The 23,556-nt window shown below is 38.8% G+C and overlaps 2 protein-coding genes across 4 annotated transcripts; both read right to left on the bottom strand.

Moving 5' to 3' along the window:
• Positions 1 to 1,398: 1,398 nt before the first annotated feature.
• Positions 1,399 to 14,131, bottom strand: LOC114151363 (S-adenosylhomocysteine hydrolase-like protein 1). 3 transcript variants are annotated; one of them, XM_028028529.1, is made up of 17 exons: positions 13,819 to 14,130; positions 9,457 to 9,568; positions 9,027 to 9,164; positions 8,816 to 8,916; positions 7,575 to 7,677; positions 7,359 to 7,453; positions 5,443 to 5,549; positions 5,252 to 5,368; positions 5,115 to 5,178; positions 4,934 to 5,022; positions 4,758 to 4,828; positions 3,669 to 3,763; positions 3,492 to 3,590; positions 2,089 to 2,157; positions 1,928 to 2,006; positions 1,713 to 1,833; positions 1,399 to 1,639 (listed from the first exon to the last, which is right to left on the bottom strand). In XM_028028529.1, the coding sequence occupies exons 1-17, from the start codon at positions 14,086 to 14,088 to the stop codon at positions 1,633 to 1,635; spliced, it is 1,737 nt and encodes a 578-aa protein (XP_027884330.1). In that variant the 5' UTR covers positions 14,089 to 14,130; the 3' UTR covers positions 1,399 to 1,632. The 3 variants fall into 3 exon arrangements, with proteins under 3 accessions (XP_027884330.1, XP_027884346.1, XP_027884339.1); XM_028028545.1 differs by lacking the exon at positions 13,819 to 14,130 and adding an exon at positions 11,376 to 11,460; XM_028028538.1 differs by lacking the exon at positions 1,399 to 1,639 and having other exon boundaries at positions 1,709 to 1,833; positions 13,819 to 14,131.
• Positions 14,132 to 15,651: 1,520 nt separating this feature from the next.
• On the bottom strand, positions 15,652 to 20,947 carry LOC114151799 (muscarinic acetylcholine receptor M2-like). The gene is made up of 5 exons (XM_028029209.1): positions 20,827 to 20,947; positions 18,960 to 19,059; positions 18,048 to 18,274; positions 17,077 to 17,832; positions 15,652 to 16,092 (listed from the first exon to the last, which is right to left on the bottom strand). Exons 3-5 carry the CDS (start codon positions 18,216 to 18,218, stop codon positions 15,760 to 15,762), a joined length of 1,260 nt encoding a protein of 419 aa, XP_027885010.1. The 5' UTR covers positions 18,219 to 18,274; positions 18,960 to 19,059; positions 20,827 to 20,947; the 3' UTR covers positions 15,652 to 15,759.
• Positions 20,948 to 23,556: the final 2,609 nt, after the last annotated feature.

Raw genomic sequence — 23,556 nt, 5'->3', positions numbered from 1 at the left:
ACTACGTGCACTCAGCATTTTCGACCAGATCATCTCTCCGTCACATCTTTGCTGTGTCCCTTGCATGGACTGTAGTGTTCATTTTGTGGAGGAAAAACTTCTGACAAAGTTTTGTCCACTGCTAAAAACCGGACAAAAACAAAATACAAACTTTTGCTAAAACTACGATTTAAATAAAACAGATCTCTTGAAGGGAGATGTAAGCAAGACAAATCAAATTTTAGTCACTTAAAAAGCAGGATGGGTTTGAAAAATAGAAAGTCAGACATATTGTTGAACAGCAGGAAGTAAATGAAATCCAGTATTTAACAGGAACACAGTATTTAAAAAGTGTTAATATTTTACGCACTGGAATTTATTCAAACTGAGCAGATTTAATGGTAATGTTGCATCATGCACATTTTTGATAATTTCAGCTTTTAAATTGATAAATATGAACTTAAAAATGTTTGATTATTGCAATGGTTTCACAATTTTTAATTTAGTTGTGCATGTTCCTGCTAAGAGTTTTAAGAAAATGTTAAACCACTTCTGTTGCTTAGTATTTGTTGAATTCAAGACGAGGGATTTAATGTCAGTGATGTTTCTCACTAAATTAGAGGTTGTTTTGTTTGGGAACATTTAAAGGAGATGGACCAAAAATATTATTGTAAAATGTCTGGTTGACTGTATTTTATTTTGAAGGTGTAGAGAAAATAAAACCGACACATGACCCAGAAACTGAAATGCATCCTCCGAACTTTTCATTTTACTCTGAAACAAAACACAGGATGGATTTTAACATCAACATAAATGTTGTAGGAGAACATGGATTTTTACATTCATTTAGGATGCAAAACAAATGCAAAGCCATTCATATTTAGGTTACATTTTTTTTACATCTCTGCTCAGAGAGCCAGGAGTTTTTTATTCATTCCATCACTTTATACACTTTATTCACTCTTATTTTTCTCATCTTTGCTGTTTTGATCATTATTTTTTGCTCAACACTTTAGTTTGTGGCAGTTGTTTTTATATGTGCTTCATCAATTAACTTGACCTTGAAAATATGAATCATAGCTCAGTATTCAAGCTGCATCTCTGCAGATCAGCCAAACTGACCCATTCTCTCCACACAGGTTGGTTTCCGTCACTTTAGAGGTGATTTTACTGGTTTATTTGGTTGTTAGAAAATTGTATTATGGAGATTCTTTTGTCCTGAAATTCAACTCATGTGTCCAGAGTGTGAATATGTGTTTATATAGTTGATATTTTCAGAAAGTAAGCACCAAAAGCAGATTGTGACAGACATAAACACAATGAAACATCTTATGAAGATGTGCATCTTTGATTTCACCAAAACAAGTTTGTCGCCTCCCAGTGGGTAAAAGTTGATGAAAACAGTCCAGTCTGTTTGAAAAAGTTTTAACAAATGTCTGTTTATTTTAATAATTAATTCAAAATTTAGTGGATAATATATTCTGGACACAGAAATGTGACTGAAAGAAACAAAAACAAAAAATAAAATAAAATAAAATATAAATGAAAGGCTGTCACGGCACAACAGCAGTACAGTGCATGTGACTGCAGGGGGCGCCAGTGCCTCATGGTAGGAGGTGTTGAATGGATTTTCAAGCCAAATTATCTCTTTGATTAATATCTATTGGGAAGAAAAATGTAAGTCAAACATTACCTTATGTTATCTATTTTCAGAGTGTGAGGGTGAATATTACCTATAATAATTGGGTTTGAAGGGTCCGTGTTTGCTGATGCCGAGGTACTGGGCCTGCTCATCGGTCAGCTCTGTTACATGAGCGTCAAACATCGGCAGGTGCAGACTGGCTACATATTCATCTGGAAGTACAAACGAACATGTAGGTATTTAGATCTCAGATTAAATGTTGAGAAGACCTGACATATGTATGTTCAGTATTAAGATAAAACTCGCCCATCTTCTTTGGCAGCAGGTAAACGTCCTGTTTGTACCGCCCTGCTGGGGCGTTGTACAGCTCTATTAGAGCCAAAGCCTGAAACACACCACCGGGAAGTTGAAGGCAAAGTTAGACATATAACTTAAGATTAAAAAAATTAAAACAACAGGTGATATACTTGAGTTGCAGCTGTGACGGAGAGGACAAATGACGGCACAGTGGAGCAGCTCAGGTTCAGCAGCCGACCCTGAGGGAAAAACAACACTAGAGTGAATAAAAGAATAAAATGATCACAAAAATTTTTAAATAAGAAATAGAAAACATGTCAGATGCTAACAATAATAATTATGATGATGATTACAACAGCAACAATAATAATAAAGTGAAGCAAATCTGAATACACAGTGCTGCGCATTAGTGTTTCCATGTCTTGTGCCTTCAAGCTTTTTGTCATCTTATCTATGTACAGCAATTTAAGAAACACTTAAAATGATCAGTTTCTCTGATTTTACTCTTTATAGTTATATGTTTGAGTAAAATGACCATTATTTATTTTAACTACTGACAACATGTCTCCCAGACTCAAAGCAAAAATGTAATACTTATTAGCAGAAAATGAGAAATGGTCAAAATAACAAAAACGATACAGAGCTTTTAGACCTGAAATAATTCACAGAAAACAAGTTCATATTTATTTAGAAACAACAATTCTAATGTTTTAACCTGATGATTTATTTAAATGATTTCTGAAGAGTTCAGAAATCAATTTTTGGTGGAAAAACCATGAGGTTTTCAATGGGGTTCAGTGCAGCAGGCTCTTAATTTTCTCCAGAGCTGTATATGTTTCAATGGGTGAATGTGGCTCTCATGTAAAAGCAATGTGAGTGGTCAGTACTAATTTCAGTCCATTTATCATCAGTTATTCAGCATAGTAAAAAAAAAAACACTGAACATGGACCAGAAAAAAAACCCAAATGCTGTGTAAAGATCATCTGAGGGAGGAGATTCTAGACATCCATCGTAAGTAAAGGTTACAGTCCGTTTCTGAGCCGCTTTATGTTCCTTCCCTGTGATTGCAGCTGACAACCTTCCCTGATAGAAGAAATCCAGCAACAAAATCATTCAAAATGTCTAAGCTGAACTTCAGGGTTAAGGAACCCAACTTTCTGATCGGACCGTCAAAGTTTGAACTACCATAAACTCTACGGACAAAGAAGATTGTAATTTTCCATAGTTAATGTTTACAAGTTATCAAAATCCTGACAGTATGTCTTTAGAAAGTTGAAGGTATAACATTTCCTTCAGCTCTATCTCCCACTGTGGGGTCAGAGGTGAGTCCTTGTCTGAACCTCTGATGAAGCCAGAGTCCAGCCGCATGGGCAGCATCTCTGGTTGCCGTCTCATTACTGCAGGGTTCTCCCTCCTGATCAAAACACATCTGATCCGCCTGCTTTCAGACGGTTAGCTGTCTCCGCATGTTCAACAGGGCTTCTGTCAAGCTCAGAAATATGAGAGATCCATCATCGCACACAGACAGGCTGCGCTAGCGGTGAATAATCGTGGTAGAAACAGCTTCGTCACCTCAGCCAGGAGGACGACCCGCTTGCCATCAGGCCAGATGATGTGGTCCACTTGAGGCCTGACTCGATGCCACTTCAGCTCTGTGGTCCGCAGACTTGCCTAAGAAGAGGAAATCTCGCACTCAAACACTCGAATGTTCACAAACACAAACAAGATTTAGTCTCAGAGAGTTTTTACCAAATCTATCTCAGTGTTTGAGTGTCCCATGTTGCAGACGATGCAGCCGCTTCTCATTCTGTCAAAGTGTTCCCGAGTTACCACGTCCTTGTTGCCTTGAAGGAAATGGCAAAATGCACTGTCTTGTAAAAGTATTTATATTTCTTCAGGTTTGTCATATCCGAAACAAACTTTTGTGTATTTTTATTACTAATTACAGGTATGTTTTTTACTGTGAAAATACCTGGAGACAACATGCAACCTCCATAAAAAATAATCCCCAGGATTTAAGCCCTATGCCACAGGTGTCAAACTCAAGGCTTGGGGGCCAAATCTGGCCCACCATAGCTTTTTATGTCAAAAAGATAACAGTGTGCTTAAACATTATTTTATCAATCAAGTCAAAGCAGTTTTTATCTGTTTAATGCCAAATTTCATAAATCATGGAAATTCACGTAGAATCAACAAATCCCTGAATTTTTTTGCACTAAAACATAGCTGTGAGTTTATTACAGATTTTTGCCAAAAGTGGTGAAAAATATTGGATCCAAGTAATTGTTTACTCCCACCTGCCGGTGGATGTATTTCTTACTTCTACTAAACATCTGCCTGAGCTTTACTTGATTTATAATCCATAACGATACAGCGAGTAATAAAAAGTCTTATTTCCCATCATACAAAAGTACAAATATTTCAAAATTAGTACCACAAACACCTTGATTTTTATTGCAAAAAATAAATAAATAAATAAAAGAACAATTGCAAAATCCTAGAGGGACTGAAAAGATGTTCAATATTATTTAATTTTAAGAATTTATTTAGATTTCAATAGTTCGTTAACAGGTTTTAGCAATAGATTCTGGCACAACCAGCCCATTAAGAGCATTCATGATCTTGATTTGGCTCAAAAATAAATTGAGTTCGACCCCCTATCACACCTATCACACCTATGCTCTAATATAGCAAAGTATTAGAAAAGTGACGGGTGTGAAACCGCACAGAGATACTTATCCTAATAAAATTAGAAAATGCTCATTTATGAATTCCTTTTTCAAATTTCTCCTTATGTCATTTTTACATAAAAATATTAAAAGAAGAGGTCAGTAGTACCTGTGCAGGTGATCACCATGTCTGCATGTCTGATAACTTCACTCAGTGTAATCACTCTGATGCCATCCATGCTGGGAAGAGGAGGATGACAGGGTTTGTTTTAAACACTCGTTCATTACGTTTAAGAGGGCGGGAGATTTCCCGTCCTGACTCATAAAAGCTTCCTCTTGTCATACCAGGCCTGAAGGGCACAAATAGGATCCACTTCTGTCACGTAAATGACGGCGCCCAGTCCTTTCAGAGCGGCGCAACAGCCTTTACCGACCTGCGAGGAAACACGGACAAAAGAGGTTGGCTGAGCTGCTGAAAGATTTCGAGTTTTTATTGAAAAATCCAGCACGTTTTTATCCCACTGACCTCGCCGTATCCACACACCACCACCTGCTTTCCTCCAAACATGACATCAGTTGTTCGCTTCAACCTGGAAGAGTTCAGCTGGGGTTATTGCGGTGCAAGTCACCCCACCTGTTTGTGGTCACAACACAACTCCTTACCCGTCCAGTATGGACTCCTTGCAGCAGTAAATGTTGTCAAACTTCTGCTTGGTCACAGAGTCGTTCACGTTCATGGCAGGGACGCACAGTTTGCCGGCTTTGGACAGCTGGTACAACCTGAAACACCCACAGAAACATCTGCTCTGGACTGGATTCTGATTACTTGATCCACGCTGTCTGGAGAAACTAACCGATAGATGCCCGTCACGCTCTCCTCCACAATGCCTTTGAGCTTTTTGAACAGGCTCGGATACTTCTTGTAGATCCACTGGGTCAAATCACCGCCATCGTCCAGAATCTGGAAGAAAAAACTTTCAAAATTATCAGCCTGGAGAAATATTAATAAAGGCCACAAAAATAATAACACGGGAAAGTCTGGCTGTTCAAAACTTAAAGCTAGAGAAGCGAGGGAAGAGTTCAACCATTTTTATGTCCTGGAGATGGATTGTTGCCACATCAGCACAACATCCTATGAAGTGATCTGACAATTGTTGTGTATTGTTGTGTGTTTAGTGAGTTACAATATGACACAGCAATGCACTCAGCCAGTATTTCCTGTGGAAACTGTTGAATGGGAGCTTTCGTCCTGGCGTAGTGGAAAACACTCCCTAAACTAGCTAGTGATCTGATCAAAAAAACAAACAGCAGTTTCTGAGTAAGTTTCAGAGCTGTGAAGAAAAAGATCTGGTTGTGTTGAGCTTGAGGTCACTAACTGATGAAAGGGATATTCTCTTTCAACAATTAATAGTAGAAACCATGATTCATTGTATGGCATGTTTTCCAGGTCCCGAAGAAGGCAAAGCACCACCAGACTGGAGCTCTTCCACCTTCTCTGACTCTTGGTGTGACGTTTTCTGATGTTGTTTTTTTATAAGTTTTGTAAATTAGCTGCTCTCATATTTTCTCCAGTTGATTATAATTGTCACTGTGAATCAGTGGAGTCTCAAAACCATAAAAATGTTTTGTATCCCTTTCCAGACAGACAAACGTCAATGACTTAGTTTCTCATGTTTTTAAATTTCTTCAGATGAGGATATAAAACGCTGCTTATTGAGATTGTTTAGCCTACTTCATGTTGTCAGACAGACTCTCTTCAGGTTGTTTCTTCATTTTACTGGCCTGAGTGGCCCTTATCTAGCCTGGGTGTGGCTAATATCACTCAGAACATGTTGGCCAGACTTCACCAGGAAAAGCAGATTTGGACTATGAAGTGGACCATCTGTTGGCCAAATAGCCTTAGAAAATCATTTTAAAAAAACAAATTAAAATCAGAAATGTCTAATTAACCCCATTAGGCATTTTCAACAACACTGTAAAACATTTAAAGGTGGTTTAACTTGAAAATGAAAGTCCACCTGCTGCCTTGAAAACGCAATTTAAGTCAACAAGAAAATTATTTTGGTTTTAACTCAGAAATGAAAGTTCATGAAGTTTAACAACAAGAGACAAGTTGTCTAAACATTGTTTTATAAGTTCATTAATCTTAAATTGTGAGTTTTAACTTACTGCTGTGATTTAAACCAAATAATTATTTCACAATGTGCAAGAAAAAAAACCTGCCCTGACCTCGTTAAAGAGCACACATTTCTCTATTATTTTCACTCACAATATCAAGTTAAAAATAACTACTTATTTTCCTTTAGAATAATGTAAATCCTTGTTTCAAATTGCATGAACAAAATGTCTGAGCTGATAAACATTACAATGAATTCTGGTCAAAAACATTTAGTGTGAACAGAACATTATCCTCAAGCTTTGCAAAGTGAAAATTGCATTAAAATAAACTTTAGCCTTAATAACACAAAAGAATGTAACACACAAAAACATGCCGCTAAGCACTCTGGGAAATAGTTCCCAGTTAGTTGTCTTTTTCTTCTTTCTGTTTTTTTAAAGTGCTCACCTAAAAACTCTAATTTATTCAACTCTTGGAGGCTTGACAAAATTAATAAAAGAAAGTCAACACAACTTACTTCTGCAAGTTTATCTTTCACAAACTCACACATTTAGGTTCAAAAATTAAAATTGGCTAACTTTATTTGACTTAAAGAGTAGAAGTCAGTAGACACAACTAAACGAGACTCAAATGTTTTGCAGCGAGTCAACATACCAAGTTTGGCTCCCAGGAGTCAGCGGCCACGCATCGGTCTATACACCACAAGAAGTCATCCTCCGATTCTCCTTTCCAGGCAAACACCGAGATTCCTGACGAACACCGAGCCACAAAGAGGGCGAGGTCACGAAATGACAAAACAGAGGGAGACGACCGTGTGGGGTTGATGTAACTGGGGTTGATGTAACTGGGGTTGATGTAACTGGGGTTCACCTCCTTCAGCCAGAGCAGCAGCCACCGCGTTCTGGGTGGAGAAGATGTTGCAAGCGGCCCATCGACACTGAGCCCCCAACGCTGCCAGAGTCTCAATTAACACCTACACAATGATACATCGACGTGGTTATTGCATATTTACTGTATTCAATCATTTAAATGCTTTTTTTTTTTTTTTTAACCCTACATGTCCTAAATTTAAAATGTCAGACTGGATATTTTTCGCTTATTTTATTTCTTTAAATGTCCTGTGAGTAAATATATTTGCCCAACAACTGGGATTTTCAATATCCAACAGTTATTTATTTATTTTTTTTTTTTTACCGTCTATTAAAAGAGTGACCACAGATTAATTTCACTCCCTGCAACGGGGAGCGCAACTCCCTGGAGTGAAATACCGTAATAACCCGATATGACTGGAAAGCGCAACGCCTCCTCCCCCCGTTCAGAAACCTTTGGATTTTTTCAGAAAGCGCAAAGTGTGGCGGAATTACGGTATTGCAACTTTGGCTGGATCGATGGTGTTAAAATGAATTTACTGATTTAAGCTTAAATAATAAAACACACAATGATTTCTTTCTGCTTCAACACATTAAATCTAGGAGTAATTCCAGTTTGGGCATTCATTTTACACAAAATGTGCAAAATGTGTTCAAATCATCCTGGCTCTAGTGAATTATTGTTTCATTATCAAATAATAAAATAACACATAAACCACAGAAGTTGAGCTCACTTTAACTAGTTTTACCCAAAGTTTGATTACTGCCTGACTTTTAGAATAAAAAAATCACCTAATTATAACCTAACAGCAGGAATTGTTAATTAAAAACAAATTAAAAGAAAGTAAAGAACAGAAAAAAAGTTAAACTTTTGGTGCATACATTGTGTAGTCACCTCACTTTCTAACAAAAACAATACAAGGATGAAGCATTCAATCAGATGAAGGTTTTCTGTTCACCAAAGAATCATCTTTGCTCTGCAGAAATGCTGATTTATGTTGTTAAACTTACAGGAATAAAGTCTGAAGGGCGAAAAAGCAACAATTTAGAATATCTAAATTCTCTTCAAAATTACATTATCCAAAATAGTCAGTATAAACCCTAACATTTTTATATTTGCATATTCAACCTGCTGTGGGATTTTCTGAACAAATACAAAAGTTTTACTGGACTAGATGAAAGCCCCTTAAAGCAGTTAAACTGCTGAACTACTCAGTCAGTTGCAGTTTGTGCCGAACTGACCGCTGTCTGTGCAGTGATGTGTGTGCATCCCACGACTTTGGCTCCAGCCAGAGGTTTCTCTCCACCTGCTCTTTTCCTCAGGATCATCAGAGCCGGCATTCCTGACGTTCGGGACACATAGTTATTCATAAAGAAGTCTGTTCCCGTTTTCCATTTGAGCAACTTTCCCTGAAATGACGAATGAGGGCTGCATGAAATGTATTTGTTGCACCTTGCTGAGCGATGTCTATTTCTTTGCGCCCAAAGGCAGCCTGCTTGATGCTTTTGATGCAGAAGTCCGTCAGGCCCTTGGAGGTCTTCTGTGGCTTCTGTTGGGGAGGGGATTCATCTTCAGAGCTTACGCTGCCCACTGCATTGCAGAAACAAGACAAAATACTCTAAAAGACTCACCTCAACACAGAGTCACAGGGTTTACTCAGGATTTGATTTCCCTTAGGTTGTAACTTTTTAATCTGACCTCAGCTTGTTGAAGACTTTGAAGTCTATACAAATCCTGGCAGTGACTGACACATCTGAGAACGGTGATAAGTGGCAAACTGGAAGGATTCATTTTATCAAACGATCTTTTCTTTTAAAGTTAATCTGAAGGAGAAGCTAATCCTCGGAGCACCAGTTTCCAAGTGAAGGATGTGGGGTCAGACCTGAACTGAAGCAGTCTGCAGACAACTGGGAGACGGAGTGAGACAGAGGCCGAGGTCCAGTCTTGGTGGGAAGCTTGTTGAATTCCTCTTGCTGGTCATTGAGCTGAATTTGCTGCAATCAAAGAGAACAAATGACACAGACAAATGAAATAATCTAGGGTTTAAAAAGACATAAAAACATCCACAGGTCACTTAAAGACTGTACTCAGTAAATTAGCACAACCTCATCAACATTAGCTGTTTCTGCTCACCATCCACTGTGCATGCTCAAATGCTGAGCTGCTGTCACATGAATCCCACCTGGCCATGTCCTCTCTCTGCCTGATCCTGAAGCTCAAACATTTACTATTCCTCTCCTTATTTCATCTCGCCTCACGGTGCAGACTTTTATGCACTCTTCATCACAGACACACCCACCTTCAGAAACTAAATCAGGGTCACGTGTTTTAGAGAATTACTGTGGAGTTCAGCTAGAAACTCTGCAGTCAGAAGGAATTTGCATTATCTCTGTGACAAAGCAAAATACGTCAGAAATTACGTCAAAAAAACCCCCCAGTTCGACTTAAAAATGAACTAGAAAGTAAAATGAGTTAAGGATTCACATGTCCCAAGACGAGACTGAAGCAGAGAGAAAACCTGCTTCAAAAACAAGACCTGAACAGCTGCAGTGCAAATCTATGATGTGAGTTTTCCTTCAGATATAAATGATTTTGTTCATGAGTTATTTTGTTCAGTACAGTATGAAGTCTTCCTGATCTCACTCCTCTTACTCCTCCGTATTGTTTGCGTTTTCCCACATTCTCTTTGTGATATTTGTGAACCCTTCCCACCTTCTGTATTATTCTAAATCATGTTCTTTGTGATTCCTAGAACCTCTTTATGATTCCCATCATCTGGCTTCTCGGTATTTTATTCTCAGTGTACCTGAACTCGCCATCCTCCTCCCCGAGCATTAATCCATGTCTGCTCATAAAATTAGAGATCGTTGACTTCATGCCCTGCAGCTTGGTCAATTTTTGATAAAACCTCTTAAGTTTTCAAGCAATTCTTATTGTGACATCTCAGTTTTGGAAAACAGTGTCAGAGAAGCATCTAAAAGCTTCACCAGATATTTGGTTCAGGTCTAAACCTAAAATAGCGATGTGACAAAACCATGAAAGCATGAGTAATATTCAAAGTTTGAATAAATTTTCCCATGTCTGCAGTTGAAGCAAGGCAAAAGACAAACTAGACTGGATGATTTTAACTCCCAAAACATGCAAGAGAACCAGGGCTGCCATTAAATGTGAAGAACTGCCTGGTGATAATCTGCTGTAAGACATGTGTGATCATGAAGAGGACTGTCAAATTTATTTTAAATATAAAACCAGTTTACCCTCTTCTGATGTTTTCCTCAAATAAAAAAAAACACACAGCAGAGTTACAAAATTAACACCATGCATGAATGAAAAGGATTTATTCTCACTTGTAAAATCAGAATTAACTTCTTTGCTGCTGCGCTAAAATCAAAGTTAAAGAGGGTTCCTTAGACATGCTGCAGAAAGACACATGTTTTCCTGAATATCTCCTCCGTTATTATTCCCTGAAAACACCGGACTCTTGATCTTAATCTTTAGCACAGAAAGACATTAAGCTGTGACTTGGAGCAGCTTGAAAGGTAACTTAATGGTCCAGAAATAAATAAAGGCTTGAATTCAGGCCAGCTGCTGCGAAAGAACTGAAGATTCTTTAACTCAAAATACCTCAGAGTGAATCAATCATTTTACAATAATCCATTTCAGACACTCAACACTCTGCGGTGTTTTTATATACTGTATATACAATATATAAAAAAAACAACTAACACTCAAAAAGCTTATGAATCTGTCCTATTTGAAGCCCTGATCCTCCGTGAGAAGAAGAAGAAGCAGCTGTGGTACCTTGATACAGATGGACTGCACTGTCTCCTGCTCCTTTGCTTTAGAGATGTTCACTAGGTTGTACACTTTCTTCATGTTGTGCCGAGCGCTCCCACTGTGACACTGAACAGCCCCACAGAGCTGCAAGCCGACACTGTGAAACTTTTCACAGAGCCAAAACTTTATGTCACACCCACGCCCAACAGGTGACAGAGGACAGAGGGGATAAATAGTGAACTCTTTGTGGACTCAAAGCAGAGGACGCTCAGGAAAATATGAGGGATAGAGTTAGCGTGAGGCCACGGATGAATAAGACTATGTTCCTCGGAGAGAACCCTGCTCTCGACGGAAAAAGAGACGACAGAGAGATGGACGTGGACAGGCTGGGACCGTAAGGCTGAGAGAAGCGCGACAAAGGAACCAGCCCAGTGAAGAAAAAACCCCCAAAAAACACAAACTGTTGTTGCATTCAGGAACAAACAGAATACCTGCTACTTTATTTATGTACTCTAAATGAGACTGAAGAGCTTAAATTGTTTTGCACCACATGTTTGAAACTATTGTGGATCTTAAATTGATGAAGAACGTAGATTTGGACTTTTTTAAACGACTTAATGATGAGATGTTGAGAGTTTTGAGGTAATTTTACTAACATTTCCTTATTGTTTAGTAGAAAGGTATTTAAACTGCATGACTTTGGTATCCTTCAACAAGCCTCTCACAATAATTTGATGGAGATTTGCTCCATTCCTCCTGACAGAGCAGGTTTGTAGGCCATCTTGCTCACATGTATTTTCTCCTTTGCCTACAATCGTTCTTATTCCTGAAAATCATGTCTTGCCCCGGGGAAGCCACCCTCACTAGAGCTGTGAAACATTTGGTTTAGTCTGAGTACCCCACAGAGGGATACAGAATAGTGTTTCTCTCTTTTTTAACGTAAAATCTTGGCATGCTGTTCATTGCAATCTAAGGGAATGTACATAAAACTGCAATTTTAATGTGCCGCCCTTCTACTATCCCTTTCTAAGATAAAAAATGTAGACACGGCCCTGGCGATAGCCACTCTAAGACACTGTCTTGACCTTCAGCCATTCATTTGTGTTGGATGCTCAGGATCATTGTCCATTTTGTCTAAAAATTTTGACTTCCTGCCTGATGTTGCTTCATTATTCCCACCTTCTGTTTCACGTAGTGCACCAGTCCCTCTCACAGAAAACACAGATCATGATGCTGCCAAACCTCATATGTCCTCATTTGGATGATGCTCTAAAGAGGATGATTCCTTTTTGTTTCTCCAAATGCAGCGAGCCTCATTTTAGCAAAACACTTTAATTAGACCACAATACAAGTCACCAAATATTAAGGTCTTTTCTTAATCTGCTCATTTGCAAACTATTTTATATTTTCATGTGACTTTTGGAATAATCAGTCTTTCTGCCTAAAGCGGGTCAGGAATTCACACTCTCTCACCAGCTTCACCCACTACCTTCATAAGGTCTTTTGTTTTTTGTTCTGGGGCTTATATGCCTTTTGTTTTTATCACCAAATCATGTTTATCACTGGCTCACAAATCGCATCTCCTTCCTCAACTACATGATGGTTAGATTTTCCCAAGTTTGTCTAAACGTAAACTTCATTTCAGTTTGATAACACAAAAAGGAAGCACTGTGTTTAAGGAGTTGCCATAATATGAGGGCCATTTAGGACAAAAACGATGTTTTGTCTCTCACATATTACTAAAGACTCAAAATTGTATTTGCGTGTGATATTTTAGTAGTGAATATGAGCAATTTTAGTATTTTGTGTGCATGTGAGAGAAAAATTGTATGCGTGTGACATTTTAATAGTATATATGTGAAATTTTAATATTTTGTGTGTGTATGAGTCTTTAGTAGTGTGTGAGAGACAAAACACAGTTTTTGTCCTAAACGGCCCATCATACCATAAAATACATTCACAGGATTATCTCCATTCAATTAAAATATTGTGAACTCATCTATAAGAAGCAGACATAATCAAGAACATCATAATCTGGGATTTTCTCATTTTTTATGCATCTAAACCTCTAAATTTGCAGAACTTAGTATTCATATTTAATATCACACATTAATGAAAGATTATGCATCTTTTTATTGGCATAGGAACGCCATGTAGCCCCATCATGACAAGATCCAAACCCTTTTGTCATTTTTTCTACAAAAGCATTAAAAATAATTTCTTTCATTTGATTTGTACTCTCAACACCAGTGAAAAGTCTCGAATGAGAGACTATTCTTATCAGAGAGCGAGTGACGCATGTGGTGAAACATTTCTAGAGGCCTGCAGCATGTGTCTGAAATCATTAACTGCCTTATTAGTTGCAAATCCACGCTCCCTGCATGAGGAGTGCAATTACAAGAGCACTTTATGTTCTACACTATTGTATTCTAAGCAGGCAGTAAAAAAAAAAAAGCTCTTTGCTCACCATGTTTGTCTTCAAAGCCTCGGCCTCGCTGACTTTCCACCCCAGTTTGGACGGTTCTGCCTTGTCTCTGTCGCGAGGCGTCCACCTGCTCTCTGCTGCCTTCAGCATCCTCAGCAGAGTTGGGCTGCATTTTACTGCGCTGTCTTTGGCAGCTTCTTCTGTGTCCTCCTCCTCCTCCTCAGCTCTCTCCTCTGTGTATGGTTCTGGAAAGTATTCGGGTAATGCCAGGTCCTCCCAGGAGCTGCCTATATCTTTCTTTTCCTTCGCCATTACCCCTGTGCTCTGCAGGAATGAAGTGACTTAGGTTTGCTCACCCTCCGTCCTTTACCCACATCATTTCCCTCCTGATAGACATGTGTTAACCCCAAACAGCAGCACTATCTGGTCACTTTGACAAACCATAGAACAGATAATTGGTCCTTGATGTATTGTGTACAGGGTAAATACTGATCTGAGTCCTCTTCCATAAAAGTGTAACTTTGATTAGTATAATTGTGTCTTACCCAGAACAGAACTGAGCTGTAGATGCAGCGATCTGCCCACCCTTAATGGTTCTGTTCACATTTGAACTGACAGATCTTTGGTTGTGCTCTCTCTGGACTTGCAGAGCTACTTCTTGTTCCAGTGTTGATGTTGATAACATTGGCACCAAATACAGTAGGAGTGGAAAGACTGGAGCCACATGAACAGGGGGAAGCATCATAAACAAACAGGTATGGTGACTCTTTTGCTTACAATAAACCCCAAAAGCATCAATAGAGGTCCCATGTTGATCGACTGTCACACAAACACAAAACACCAAGATGGGAAGATTAGACGGTGCTGGCTCAACATGCACTGACTAATATGACAGCCTTAAGCGGACACATAATATTTAATATGATATTATTAAACTTCGGAGCTTTTGTCAGTAAAAGTATGCACTGTAGCACATGCAAAGCTTTGCAAAACTATCCACAGCCCTTAAATTTCACATTTGTCTTAATCCAACCATGAACTTTAATTCTTTTTATTGGAATAGTGATTGACCAACAGTAGGTGGCGCTCATCTGTGAGGTGGTTCTGGTTGCATGTTTTGGGTTGTTGTTCACCTTATAAACCAAGTTTGAAGTCTTTACCAACGTCTAACAGGTTTTCTTTCAGGATTACATCATCGACTCTAAGCTACGTTTCACCAAGAGAAAAGTGTGAATGTAAAAATGTAAACTGTGGTTTCATGGACCAGAGCTCCTCCAGTCAGATGTTTGCTGTGTTTCCTGTGTGGCTTGTGACAAACTTCTAAAAGGACTTCTAACAACTTTGGCTGTTTTTCTCCTCTATGAAGTCCACATTTTTTAATAGATCTTGTGTCAGCACAGATTAAACTTGAGCTCTGGATCTCTGTTGAGGAAATTTTTTTATTTGAATTGATATCCCTTATTTTTAGAGCTGCAACAGGACAAATCAGCCCAAATTTTAATTTTTAGGCCTCCATTATTTAGCTTCTGAGGGCAAAAGTATCAATGAAATAGCTTCAGATCCACTTGAGGGCCCAACAGTTCTTTTTCCACCGTTTACCTCCAGAACTAAAACTTGGGAGATTATGAAGCTGCTTATGATGTCCAACCAGACCAGCTAACTTTCATTTCTAAATCAATACAGGTCACAAGACTCAAATACATATAGTTGGTGTACACATTTAAACATTTACAACATTACAATCGATGGACTCCACAGGCAAATGGGGACAAAATAAAACTCTCACAATAAGACTCCGCAGAGCTAAAAAAAAAACTTGGGGGAATTAAAAACAGTTGCAGGTCTTTGTTAAAGTATAATAAAGCACACACACAATTTTTCATGATTTAAAAGAAATGCACATGATTTAACAGAATCCACTTCTGGCCGTTTCAGCTTTCGCCTTTATTTTTATTAAGGGAGTCCATGAGTTTCAGCTCCATTCTAGGCAGGAAACCATCGTCCCCGAATGTTCTTGTACTGGCACAGGAGCAGGTGCTTGAAGGTGATCTTGAAGGTGTCGTTGCAGAGGGCGTAGCAGGCGGGGTTGACGGTGCTGTTGACGTAGCAGAGCCAGTACAATGTGCTCCACAGTGTTTTTGGGACGCAGTTGTTGCAGAGTGCGTGGACAAGGACCATGATGTTGTACGGCGTCCATGTGACGATAAAAGCAACCATGACAGCCACAATGGTGCGCGTCACTTTTTTTTCCCTGCAAGTACTGACCCTCCTTCTCCACTTTTCCAGAATTTGCACCCTCACATTACGATCAGAAACCTGAGGGACGAGAGGAGGAGAAGATACAGGTTTCCATGTTGACTATTTTAGGTTCCAAAGTTGTGTTTGTTTTTCATTTAGCGTATTATGAATAATAATTGTTCCTATTCAAACAAATGTCAAGCATTTACAAATGAAGACTATTAAAAAAGGCTTAAAGGCTACTACAAAACGGAGTAAATGACTTAGTGTATGTGATTTTAACTATTTTTTTTACTGCAGATTTTAACTTGAATCTCTAAACATATACTACAATTGTAGAAATTGTTTTTAGTCATAACTTGGCAGTGTAAACTGAGCAAAACCAACTATAGTAGACTCTTTAGGGTCTGACTCTCCATACCCACTTTACCATAAAGCTGTCATACTGCTACAGAGATGGTCGAGGCGCCGAGGCGTTCCACCGGCGGCCCACTGAGTTTTTGTATTAAAGGATGTTGACAGGAAATGTAAAAATATTACTGGGTAGTTATGTTACTAGAAGACATTGTCGACAATACTTAAACCCACAAAGATAGTCTTAAAAACAACAAATCAGAAAATATAAATTATTTGGACTTTTGTCAAAACCAAATTAAGTCAGCAGCTCCTTAAGGCTGCCCAGGCCTTCAGTGACCCCACTAATATTATAACAGACCACTGATATAGAAATTTAACATTTGTTTATTCAGAATGACAACGACTAAATGGTTTCAGCATAGCATTTAAAATTCAAGGATTTTAAATTGTTTAACATTTAAGATTTTAAGGAGCAGGTGCAAAGAACAATCTTCATAGTTATACTGTTTTGTTACAACAGCTACTATGTGATGCTATGAATTTAATCTTTGAGTCTGAGTTCTGTTGGTTCACAAACTCAGTAAACTACAATTACAACTGATTGCTTCCAAGGTTGGCCACTTAAACTACACCTCCTCTCTCAGATTTCTCTAAATCGGTAGCTGAATTCTGTTAAGATGGTGTCTGGGTTGGAATTTTACTCACATTTGTAAAGCTCCTTAATGAGCTAAGTTCTCTGGAAGTCGAAGCGTTGACAGTCTCTGATGCAGAGTCCATTTGGTCTGCCTGCGATTCTCTGAAGAGTGCAGTTACACTGTGCTGCTGCAACATTTCCTTCTCCTTCCCAGCTGCAGTCTCCTCCTTGTCCTGTTTGGTTGTGGAACCGATCACTTCCCCTTGGACGAAGGAGACAATTTCTGATAAACTTGAACCTGAGGTTCTCCTGCTGTTCCTCTTTATGCTGTTGTAGCTGGTCTTCGCGATCCGCCAGTACAGGCAGGCCATGATGCTCAACGGCAGGTAGAAAGTTATGATGGATGCCACGAACGTCACCCATGGGTTGAAGAAGAACTGGCAGTGGCAGTGAGTAAAGAGCAGAGATCTCCTTCCTGCAATGAACTGCCAGGACATGATTAAGGAAGTCCATAGGACGAAGGACAGGATCCAGGCCGCAGCAATCATCATCCCAGCAATCTTGGTGCTGCGACATGCTGGGTAGGTCATGGGTTTAGTGACACAGAAGTACCGGTCAAAGCTTATGAGGAGCAGGTTCATGACTGAGGCGTTGCTGACAACATAATCAGCAATCAACCAAAGGTCGCACTCCACCTCTCCCAGAGGCCATTGGTCAATCACAATGAAAATGGCATAAAAGTTCATGGAGCAGATCCCAATAAGGAGGTCTGCACAGGCCAAGCTGAACAGGAAGTAGTTGTTGATGGTCTGCAGGTTCTTGTTTACCTTTAAAGGAACGACACGGAGCAGGCTGTCAGATCCTAATCTTTTTTGTGCAGTATAATGTATGTTCTCTCGTTCCTATTAGATTATCCTTCTGCACAGGAGCACACACGCTGTATTCTTATCTCTAAGTCTGGTTATGTTTTCAAAGTGTGCAGGAATGGATGCTTGAGTCAAACTCATTAATTATGAAAAATTTTAAAAAGGAAGACCCCAACCTTTATGGAGAGTATGACCAGGATGTTCCCGGTGACAGTGATCAGACTAAGGATTCCAGCTGCCAGCAGGATGAGCACTATCTCCGCTTCTGTGTATGGGCTCCTTGAAAAGAGGCCGGCGTGACTGCCTCCAGTCATGTTAATGATGGAAGACGCATTCGCAGTCTCCATCTTGCCTGATGTCGCTCTCAGAGAGACTTCAGGCTTCAGTCATTTCTGCACAATCCCTGGTAATGACAGAGATTGTAAGGGAAATAAATCATTGCGTTTAGGCGTGTTTTGCTTCATGTTCTGTCTTGTTTATTTTCACGGATCATTGTGTGTTACACTCGGGTTATAAGCAACTTGCAGGCTATGGGAGTGTTTCTACAAGCAAGGCCCACGTAAGCAGAATGCGCCGATGTGACAGGAATAAAGGTGGCAACCGTTGTGTTTACTAGGCCACACTTACATGAGGCACACCAAAATAAAACTGGATTAAAAACCAGCATACTGTGAAACAAGTTGTTTTAATTGAGTTATGAAAGACTATGTCATGTGGCGTACAAACATATTTCCACTGGGGCGACCCACATGTAACGTCAAGGCACTCATGGTGTTGTTTGGTGACATGCATAAAAGCTTCTGCATAAAAAATAGAGATGCTTCCATTAATGTATTTCTACAGGACTGATTTTAATGTTTTAAATCAACAAAAAATAATTAGCTCTCTTCTACTCTGTGAACCATCGCTACAGCTACAGTTGTTGAGCTAGAAAAAGCAGCAGGAATAGAGATGCAGCCTATAAACAATGTGATTATGTTTTGTATATTGATCAGAAAATCTAAATTAGTTTAGTCCAGCAGGTTGTTGCTTGCTGCTAAAACCCTGTAAGTGACTCCATCAGGCCTCAGGAGAAGATCGTACTGTACCTGAGAGACGTTTTCTTCCTGCTCTTACAGCCAGATGAAACTTCATTACAGGGTCTCTAACTTCATCCCTCACTCTTCAAAGATCGGTTTTGGGACAATTCTGTCACAGATAAAATGAGTTATTTATATAACAGGACAGAGAAATGTTTGGGGAATTTAGTGTTTTGGAAGCTGGAGTTGTACTGCACATGTAGATACATAATCTGCTTATGGATGTACCAAGCTGGTTCTAAAGTTTGAAAACTAATAAAGCTAAACCAAACAGACATAATTTATTTGAGTTAAATAGTCACATTAAGGCAGGGTAAAGATCTGGGGAATTAAGGCAATTCAGTGTAATTGACTCCCACACATTGGCAGGCACAATTAGCAGTTCTTTTACACAAAAGCAGAAGCTATGAATGACGTACAATTTATAAAAGCACAAAGTTACAAAAGCGCTACTTGTTCTAAATAGTCTTTCATTTTCTCTTAGAATTATTATACATTAATCTCCATTGATTTATTGTTTTTGCATTCATTTCATTTGCACATAAGTGATGTAAAGTCAATTTACCATGTACACATACGTATTTATTTTAATGAATGTGTATTTTGCAAACATTGTACTTTATATAAGTCATAGGTGCAGATCAGGTGAATTATAATGATATTTTGGGATTTTTAAGAATATAAACAATCCTAAAGAATTTGAAAATAATGAAGTTATGGTATTTTTTGGTATGGAGGGCATCATGGAGCTTCTGGCCAAGGGGCGTATTAAACCTGCCATCATCTGTTGGTATCATCAGTTTATACCCGTTTATACACAGGACTGCCTATTAACACCCTGTAATTTCTAACAGCGAAAAAACTTTTTTTTAGAGAATAGGAAGAGGCAGAAGAGGCTGAGGACATCTGTTAGTTTCCATCGCTCCAACATCATCAGGCAATGGTTGACAACCCACAACAGGATGCTGATGGAGTTCCTCTCACCCCGTTCTTCATTCAAATTGCTCCTTCTGGTTCCTGGACACAGGCACTATTCCTAATCATGACCCTGAAAGGATAAAATGACCTGTACAATGGATGCACGGGTAGGTGGAGAGAGCTATTCAAATCAATCTGGCCCTGCAGAAACTAATATTTGCTCCCTAAACGTAATAAATGGTTGTGCTATCCTAAGCAATAACAGCCTTTAATTTTTTTTTTTGGCAATAATTGGCTAGTCCGTCAACATAATTATGTAGAAAATTTAGCTTACTGTTTTAAACTTATGCATAATTGGCTAGAAGTCTAGCTGAACAAACAAGTTAAATTCTGACAGCAGACAGTAAAGGCCTTCCTACTTTAAAGAACTAAAACACGCTGATATAGCATGAAATAGTCACAGCGCCAAACAAACCGCACAGCATTCTGGGGGATGTAGGAGCCGCTCAACCTCTCAAGGCCAGCGAAGCAAAGTTGGTGACATCAACTCATAGACATGGATACTATGCATGTCTATGACATCAACTACTCACTCTCTCTTTGGTTACCTAGCAACAACCAGTTGAGTAACTTGAGCAGAAGCTGCTCAAAAATAAACAGTTGGGTGGAGCGAAAACTGTGGACAGAACTGGAAAGTCACGCCATTAATTTGTCAATATTTCAGATATTTGAAACAAACAAACAGAAAAAACCGAATCCATAATTATTAATGTCGATTGATATGAAAGATTATGTCTCGACACGTTTTTCAGCCATGTTGTCCAGCATTACAAGCCCAACTTTATTATTAACAATTAAGAAAAGACATTTATCCGGAGAACCATTAGCTAACCAGAGCTAACCAACAAAAAAGACCAATATGGAAGTTCAAACTAATAAAACAGAAGCTATAGCTCACCCGTCATCTGCAAAATCATCTGTAATGTCATGAAAGATGGAGAATTCAGTCACGTTTCCTCTTCTCTGCCGTAGTCCCTATCAACGTTATCACCATAGCAACCTAAAACTGTCAGGCATCGTGGCAGGCGGCGAAATTCTGAGCGCCCCAAAGACATTAAATTCAGCGATGCTGATTGGCCAAATATTTATTGTTTTCTCCTAGCAACTACGCGTGATTGGCTAGTTAGTTTCATTTCTCGGGAGCTATCAGAAGTGCCCCAGGTGGGTGTATAGGGCGGGGGTGTGAGACTTTTACTATTAAAAGAGCCATTTTACCCCTTCTTCATCCAAAGAAAAATAATCTGGAGCCGCAAAACATGACACAGCTCATATAGCTGGACAAGTTTGATTCCTTTTCTATTTCAACCTGTTATATTATGACTGGTTAGAGATCAGAGATATCAGATACTGTCCATGTGTCGTTGTGATATCTAGTATTAAAGACTAGATGCCACTTGTGAGTGAGAAATTTAACATCAGACTGAGATGCAGCCTCATACAGAGGTGTAAGAAACATGAAAAAAGTTTGTGCATCCCCAGCTAAAGAGGAATTCAAAAATAAAGATGTAGTATAAAATTAACATGGAAAATATTTATATAAAAAAGGGAACACATTTGGTAAAAATATTAGATTTTTTTGTGCAGGCAGTAAAGAGTGGCTGTAAATGATGTAGACAGAGCAGCAGAAAGTTTCCTGCATGTGGATGCGGCTCCTCCTCTGGAAGGGCCCAGTGTTTTGTGTGTGTGTGTGTGCTAAAGAGAGTGACAGGGAGAGATCATGAAGCTATTGACTGTTGTTCTGAATCCCTTAAGAAAGGGCTGCATGTTTAAATTAACAAGAGACCAGGACATAAAGGGAGAAATGTCTGATTCATGACTGTGGAGAGCTCTGGCCTCTGCAGCACAAACACACAATAATCTCTCTCGTTTCCAAAGCTCAGGCAATCAGGATGAAAAAGCATCATCGGACGTAGAATATAATAAAATGGTAAAGTTCTACTGAAGAGGACAACAGGACAGGGCCGCCATGTTTCTCTGCTGCTGCAGGACTTTAACCTTTAAGACTCTGTTGCTTTGACCTTTTAACCAAACGCAGTCTGCCCCTGTTGGTGGATGGCCTTGATGGAGTCACCACTAAGGATAATTTTCCCCTGCACATAAAATTTGAACATAAAATTCATAGATAATGTGTTTGGGGTCCCCTCAGACAAACATATTTTTGTTGTAGATGTGATCTCTGGATCCTGTGAATACATGTTTGTCTTCTTTCAGATTAAAATGTAATGTGAGGTATTCCACATTTCACATTAAACACTCACAAAAGCCCCTCGAGGCAGGTAATTTTGACAAAAAGTGCAAACAACAAGAGTAAATTTTAGATATTCTCAGAAAAACCCACATTTCCTGGAGATGCATGTTGATTGTTGTTTCATGACTCTGCTGCCATCTAGAGGGCTGATCTCTTTCTGCGCATTCACACGTATTTCTACCTTGAATGCTCAATAAAACACATTTACCAGGGTTATCAATGTCAGGGTTTGCGCGTTTAAATGTGGATGGAATAAACTGATAATAAATCATTCTTTAATACTTTACGAAGCCTTGTTTTAATTAACACTTAAACATAAACTTGTACTGTTGCATCATGTTGTTTTTTCCCTTTCTTTTGGTTGGTATCGCAATCACAATCTTTTATTTCTGAAAATAACCCAAAATCTTCAAGAGGCCTTTGTGGCAGATGGAGGTGATATGTTACCATGGAGATGGCAGTGCTGTCACTCTGTGACGTAGAAGGCTTAATTACTGTGGCCAAAGAGAAGGAGGAAATGACGGGTCTGGATGGTTTTATTGAAAGCATCATGGCTCGGATCAAGAATTATCTGTGAATGCATTCGCTGATCTTTTTTCAGCCTTCCTGTTGAGTTTGATGACTTTGAAACATTCTCAGAGTTCAGACATCGCTTCCTGTTTCAAGGCTGTCTGCTTTCGACAATTGTTATTAGTAAAGTCATTTCAGTATTTGGTATTCAGAGCACATAATTTAGCCACCTCATTCAAAATAACAATTCATTATTCATTAAAAAAGGGATACTCAAGTCCAGTCCTGGAGAGCTACTATTCTGCAGACATTAGATTTGATCCAGGTGTGTTGGAGCAGCGACGCATGGAAAAGTTGCAGGACTGTAGCTCTCCAGGACTGGACACGGGCATCCTTGACTTAAGTATCAATTAGGTCCTCAGTAATATTATTAATCAGATTTATAAAATGAATAAAGTGATCAGAATAATTTATTTTTACTTAAAATGTTACTTGTTTAATGTTCTACACTGGGAATATTCATTGATACACAACCCAGCCAAATTCAGTCCAGCAGTTTCAACAGTGCAATAAATGAACTGAATATTTATTAATGCATTATGGTAATAATAACACTAGACAATAAAATCTAAACATTATTTGTTCACCTTGGGGACACTTTACAGTTACTACCATTGTACAGCAACTACAAGGAAATGTAAACAAAAACACTTAAATACACACTGCTGAGATAGATCTTATAACAAACAAAAACACATTTACATAAATGTGTTTTTAGTACGTGAGCATTTAAAAAACATATATTTTAAAAAGTGTTAGAAATTAATTAAAAAACTGTAAATAAAAACATAAAACAATGAATGCATTAGT

Source organism: Xiphophorus couchianus, chromosome 2, assembly GCF_001444195.1.
Source record: "Xiphophorus couchianus chromosome 2, X_couchianus-1.0, whole genome shotgun sequence".
NCBI lineage: Eukaryota > Metazoa > Chordata > Actinopteri > Cyprinodontiformes > Poeciliidae > Xiphophorus > Xiphophorus couchianus.
The sequence above is the reverse complement of the archived record's forward strand: the minus strand, read 5'-3'. Positions and strand labels throughout refer to the sequence as shown.

Excerpts from the sequence above, each read along its gene's own strand:
- LOC114151363 (XM_028028529.1), bottom strand. The coding sequence starts at position 14,088 with ATGGCGAAGGAAAAGAAAGATATAGGCAGCTCCTGGGAGGACCTGGCA. Across the intron at positions 9,569-13,818 it reads AGGCTTTGAAGACAAACATG|CAAATTCAGCTCAATGACCA; the intron begins GTGAGCAAAGAG and ends CTTTGATTGCAG. Across the intron at positions 2,007-2,088 it reads CCGTCACAGCTGCAACTCAA|GCTTTGGCTCTAATAGAGCT; the intron begins GTATATCACCTG and ends GGTGTGTTTCAG.
- LOC114151799 (XM_028029209.1), bottom strand. The coding sequence starts at position 18,218 with ATGGAGACTGCGAATGCGTCTTCCATCATTAACATGACTGGAGGCAGT. Across the intron at positions 17,833-18,047 it reads TGGTCATACTCTCCATAAAG|GTAAACAAGAACCTGCAGAC; the intron begins GTTGGGGTCTTC and ends GTTCCTTTAAAG. Across the intron at positions 16,093-17,076 it reads CATTAAGGAGCTTTACAAAT|GTTTCTGATCGTAATGTGAG; the intron begins GTGAGTAAAATT and ends CTCGTCCCTCAG.